At 53.5% G+C, this 5,778-nt stretch overlaps 1 protein-coding gene across 1 annotated transcript; it reads right to left on the bottom strand.

Annotated features, from left to right (window-relative positions):
• Positions 1 to 364: 364 nt before the first annotated feature.
• LOC100279083 (uncharacterized) lies at positions 365 to 1,171 on the bottom strand. The gene has a single exon (NM_001152133.1). The coding sequence runs from the start codon at positions 1,097 to 1,099 to the stop codon at positions 677 to 679; it is 423 nt and encodes a 140-aa protein (NP_001145605.1). The 5' UTR covers positions 1,100 to 1,171; the 3' UTR covers positions 365 to 676.
• Positions 1,172 to 5,778: the final 4,607 nt, after the last annotated feature.

Here is a 5,778-nt window from a genome sequence, read left to right as displayed (position 1 = left end):
CAAACATGCCTTAAATCAATCAAAGTGTGGGAGTGTTGTTCTTCTTGCTGTGTTGCTTTTATGATTGCGAAATTAATTTGGAAGGAACACAATTGATTTAGAATCAAAGCACAAAGCAAGAGAACTAAGAGGGGGTAAGAAACAAATCGCAAATCAAACGTAACACAAAAATATGGGTGATTTGTTTTCCGAGATTCCCTACGTCTCCGAAGCAAGAAGCCTGGATCGGAAGCTAGTGGTTCAATCTTTTCTGAATACCCAGAAAAGCTTAGCTCTTGAAATGCTTAAAACGGAACAGATTCATCATAAACAAGTTCTCCTGATCAGACAGGAAATATAATGTAAACTAGCAGCTGTTGTAAAGTTTAACTGTTGCATGCGCGGCCTCTTATATTTATTGAAAGCAAAACAGCATTACTTGGTACATTACAAAGCAGGCGTACACCGCCTATACGGCTATACGCGTACTCGGGTCGTAAGCCTGCAGAGCATCTGCAGCAAACAAAGCCTACGTACTACGGTGCATGCAGATGTAGTGTAGCAGCATGCATCCCCTCTACACGTACGTACTTATTGTTGGAGAACAAAGACACACGGCAGGAATGATACGCAAGCACCATACCGCACACATTTAGAGGCCACATCCATCTGCATGCATGTTCTTCTCATGAAGATTTCAGTTTGTGGCAGCACTGCCGGCGCCAAAGCAACAGAATGGAGTCATGGGGGTGCAGGGGCAGTTCTCCAGCGCCGTCTTCTGCAAACCGGAGCAGCACCATGGTGTAAATGGGCTGCAGGGGCAGTCCTCTAGCGCCGTCTTCTGCAAACCGGAGCAACACCACGGAGTCCTGGCGGTGCAGGGGCAGTTCTCCGTCGCCGTCCTCTGCAAACCGAAGCAACACCACGGAGTCATGGCGGTGCAGGGGCAGTTGCTCGTCCTCCCGGAGGCTGAGCGCTCATGGTCCGCCGAGAGCAGACGGCGAGCCGTAGGCGCGGCGTCCGCCTGCACCAGCGGCGCCTTTGCACCGGCAGTTGCCATCAGCTGGCCCGTGGTCAGGATCAGCATGCAGATGGCCGTCATCTTGAGAGCAGAAGCCATGCTGGTCTATACCTAGCTTAATTGGCAAGACTAGCTAGTGCGAGGTGCAGGTGCGAGTGCGAGTGCGAGTGCGAGATGACACTGAAACTTGCTCCATTTTATAGGCATAAACGCGAGCCGAGCCACCGAGCTAGCCAGCTAGGTGTTGCCTCATTAGCGATGACTGATGAATCAGCCCCTACGTGTTCGCTATATAACTGTCTCTCTCTCTCCCATACATGAAGCATATCTAGTTATTAGCCACTGGTTGACCAGCAGGAGGCAGGGGCGCATGGCATTTTGTGCCTCGATCAAGCATTAATTAATTTTGCATACTACTCGGTTCGCAGATTAACATTAGTCACGGTTCTTTCTATGATTCATCCCGGCCCGATCCAGCTGAGCAAGCAACAATATTTTGGAGGATAACATTGCTTTGCTTGTTTTAAAGCCAGCTATACGGGGCATTAGACCCACTACGAATGAGATTTCTAACTGGTACTACACACAATCAAGACTAAAGATATTAGTTTTTAGTCTTAGTTGTATAAGATAATAATAATTGGTGTCCTCAGTACTAATTATAGCTCTAATCGGTACTAAGGACTGGTTTGTTGACCAAGAAAATGGAGGAGATTCTTCCCAATGGATCCTCTATAATTTTCCTGGTCACGAAATTAATCCTAAAGGGTTAGGTGATCGCAGAGAAGCAACACTCCAGACACTCCTTTAGTATGTTTCTAACCACTAACCAATACTAAAAGAGATTACTACATGATTGTAAAGGAGCCAAGCTCTAGACACTTTTTTAGTACCGATTACTACATGATTGTAACGGAGCCAAGTTCTACACTTTTTTAGTACCGGTTCTAGCTATCAATCGATATTAAAGATGGTTATTCTCAATATATATATACATATATTTATTTACATGACTTATTGCCTATATATATTTTTATACATCACGTATAATGTACTTAAATTCTAGCTTTCATATATATATATATATATATATATATATATATATATATATATATATATATATATATATATATATATATATATATATATATATATATATATATATATATATATATATATATATATGGAGGGAAATATTGGGAGCCCAGAGCTTCCAATAGTTACAGGAACCCTCGGTCTCCTCCCCCACCGTCATATGTCCCGCGCCTAGAGACCACAAGGGCGCGTTTATTAGGGGATCTGTTTTTATGGCATTTATGGACGCGACAAAAATTATAGGGCTTTGTTCTATGTACACGTGGAAGATATGGTATGCGGTGAGGGGCGTGGTTCTGGACGTGATGGTTACTTGAAAGGGAAATGTTTCATAGGGCCATTTATACCTGTTTTGATGATTAAGTGCTCAACACACCTTCTTATACTAAATATCTTCATATGAGTATGAGCACAGGTCCATAAAAGGCAAGTTGAAGAGATCAAGTCGAAGTGAGCTAAAATGGAGGGTCAAAAGTGTAACTTTAGACAAATCTACATAAACATGAGGTTTACATGTTTGTAGCACTTTGTTTTGGCTACTAACTCATTTCTGCAAGAAAAGTGCATTTTGGACTTGAAACAAGCCATATTGCAATTGCAAATCCTGGTGAAACCAAGGAGAAAATGTATGTTTCCTATATTTAGCCAATTGGATTAAGTACTTACTGTTGTCGGGGACCATAATTAGGGTACCCCCAAGACTCCTAAATCTCAGCTGGTAACCCCCATCAGCACAAAGCTGCAAAGGCCTGATGGGTGCGATTAAGGTCAAGGCTCGGTCCACTCAAGGGACACGATCTCGCCTCGCCCGAGCCCAGCCTCGGGCAAGGGCAGCCGACCCCGGAGGATCCACGTCTCGCCCGAGGGCCCCCTCAAGCAACGGACACACCTTCGGCTGCCCGAGGCCCAGCCTTCGCCAAGAAGCAACCTTGGCCAGATCGCCACACTGACCGACCGTATCGTAGGAGTATTTAATGCGAGGATCGCCTGACACCTTATCCTGACGCGCGCTCTTCAGTCGACAGAGCTGAAGTGACCGCAGTCACTTTGCCGCTCCACTGACCGGCCTGACAAGAAGACAGCGCCGCCTGCGTCGCTCCGACTGCTGTGCCACTCGACAGAGTGAGGCTGACAGCAGCCAAGTCCGTCCTCGGGCGCCATAGGAAGCTCCGCCTCGCCCGACCCCAGGGCTCGGCCCCCGTTTCGGCCTCGGACGATGAACTCCGCTTCACCCGACCCCAGGGCTCGGACTCAGCCTCGGCTCCGGAAGACGACGGACTCCGCCTCGCCCGACCCTAGAGCTCGGACTCGGCCTCGGCTCCTGAAGACGACGAACTCCGCCTCGCCCGACCCCAGGGCTCGGACTCAGCCCTGGCCTCAAACGACGGTCTCCGCCTCGCCCGACCCGGGGCTCGGACTCGACCTCGACCTCGGAAGACAGACTCGACCTCGACCTCGGAGGAGCCTCCGCCTCGCCCGACCCAGGGCTCGGACCGACCACGTCACAGGGGGGGGCCATCATTACCCTACCCCTAGCTAGCTCAGACTACGGGGAACAAGACCGGCGTCCCATCTGGCTCGCCCCGGTAAACAAATAATGATGGCGCTCCGTGTGCTCCATGACGACGGCGTCTCTCAGCCCCTTACGGAAGCAAGGAGACGTCAGCAAGGACTCGACAGCCCCGACAGCTGTCCTTCCGCAAGGCTCCAGCGCTCCTCCGACGGCCACGACATCACATGAACAGGGTGCCAAAACCTCTCCGGCTGCCACGACGGCATGTACTTAGGGCGCTAGCTCCTCTCTGCTAGACACGTTAGCACACTGCTACACCCCCCATTGTACACCTGGACCCCCTCCTTATGCCTATAAAAGGAAGGTCCAGGGCTCTCTTACGAGAAGGTTGGCCGCGCGGGGGAACGGGACGACGCGTAAAGTCTCTCGCTCTCTCCCATGCGGACGCTTGTAACCCCCTACTGCAAGCGCACCCGACCTGGGCGCAGGGCAACACGAAGGCCGTGGGTTTCCCCTTTTGCCTGTCTCTCCTTCTTTCCCCCCTTCGTGCTCCGTCTCGCGCCGACCCATCTAGGCTGGGACACGCGGCGATGATTTACTCGTCGGTCCAGGGACCCCCCGGGGTCGAAACGCCGACAGTTGGCGCGCCAGGTAGGGGCCTGCTGCATGTTGATGAACAGCTTCCCGTCAAGCTCCAGATGGGTAGTCTCCAGCAACCTTTCCAGCCCGGGACGGTGCTCCGTTTCGGGAGTCTTGAGTTCATGTCCCTCGACGACAGCTACGACATGATACTCCTTCCTCCGCCGTGCGACAGCGATAATGGCGGCCGACAACCCGCCCGCCGGCGGCGGAATCAACGACGTCTTCCCCACGTGGCGGAAGAACAACATTCGGGTTTGTCCCGTCGCCTCCCCCACCGACGGAGGAGGAGGCAGGGCAACCAAGGCCAAGCAGGAGGCGGCACCTCGTCGGCTGTCGAGCGAGTCGACGGCGCCGGCGCCCCAACGGGGGACACGTCGAGCGTCGACCTCGTGTCTGAGACGAAGACGAGCGTCGTTTCCCCGCAACACGCCAACTCCAAGCGGACGGACGACGCTAGCACACTCGCAAAGGACTTGCTGAGCGTCACCCTCGTACCTGAGACGATGGTGCAGTCTGCCCCTGACGCGACTTCGCCACCGCCCGTCGACCAAGAGCTACCGACCGATTCTCATCTCGTGCCTTATGGATTCAGCCTCGACCCACCAAGCGACTTCGCTTCGGTGGAAGCTTTCATAGAGGCATGTCCAAACCCTCCGGGGTACGGTATGCGGTCACCCTGGGACCGGCTGACGGTCGTCTCGACCTACGGACCCTGGGGTTCCAAGGAAGAAGACGAGCCCGACTTTTGTTGGGATTTCTCCGGACTCGGTAACCCCAGTGCCATGCGGGACTTCATGACCGCATGCGACTACTGCCTTTCCGATTGTTCCGACGGTAGCCGCAGCTTCGGCGACAAGGACTGCGGCCCAAGTCGTGAATGTTTCCACGTCGATCTAGGGGGTCCCGGCGAAGGCAACCATCTTGGTATACCAGAAAACGGTGATCCCCCTAGGTCTGGCCTTGCGTTGACATCCTTCGGGAGCTAGCTGTGGTCCCAGTCCCTGCGGGGGATCAGGACGCACAGCTCGAGCAAATCCGCGAGATGCAGGCCAGACTCGAAGAGGGAGCAGGAACGCTTGAGCCGTTCCGGCGGAACATCGGGCAGGAATGGGCAGACCAAGCTCCGGCCGGAGAAGGGCGTCATCTACCCCAGGGCATCCAGCACCGCATTGCCGACGACGTCAGGGCAAGGCTGCCACCGGCTTCTAGTGGGGTCGGCTAGAACCTGGCTGCGGCAGCGATACTACTTCGCGCGATGCCGGAACCATCGACCACCGAAGGGCGGCGTATCCAGGGAGAGCTCAAGAATCTCCTGGAGGATGTCGCGGTCCGACGGGCCGAAAGCTCTGCCTCCCGAAGGCAGGGATACCCCTCGGAGCATCACGCCGCGACTTCCCGATTCATGCGGGAAGCCTCAGTCCACACCGGACGCACGCGCAACACGGCGCTTGCGGCCCCGAGTCGCCTCGGCAATGAGAACCACCACCGCAACCGTCGAACCCACATCGACGAGAGGGTGCGCCGAGGC

This window comes from Zea mays, chromosome 1, assembly GCF_902167145.1.
Source record: "Zea mays cultivar B73 chromosome 1, Zm-B73-REFERENCE-NAM-5.0, whole genome shotgun sequence".
Classification (NCBI taxonomy): Eukaryota; Viridiplantae; Streptophyta; class Magnoliopsida; order Poales; family Poaceae; genus Zea; species Zea mays.
The sequence above is the reverse complement of the archived record's forward strand: the minus strand, read 5'-3'. Positions and strand labels throughout refer to the sequence as shown.

What these genes read in the sequence shown, in the direction of transcription:
- LOC100279083 (NM_001152133.1), bottom strand. Translation starts at nt 1,099, where the DNA reads ATGGCTTCTGCTCTCAAGATGACGGCCATCTGCATGCTGATCCTGACC.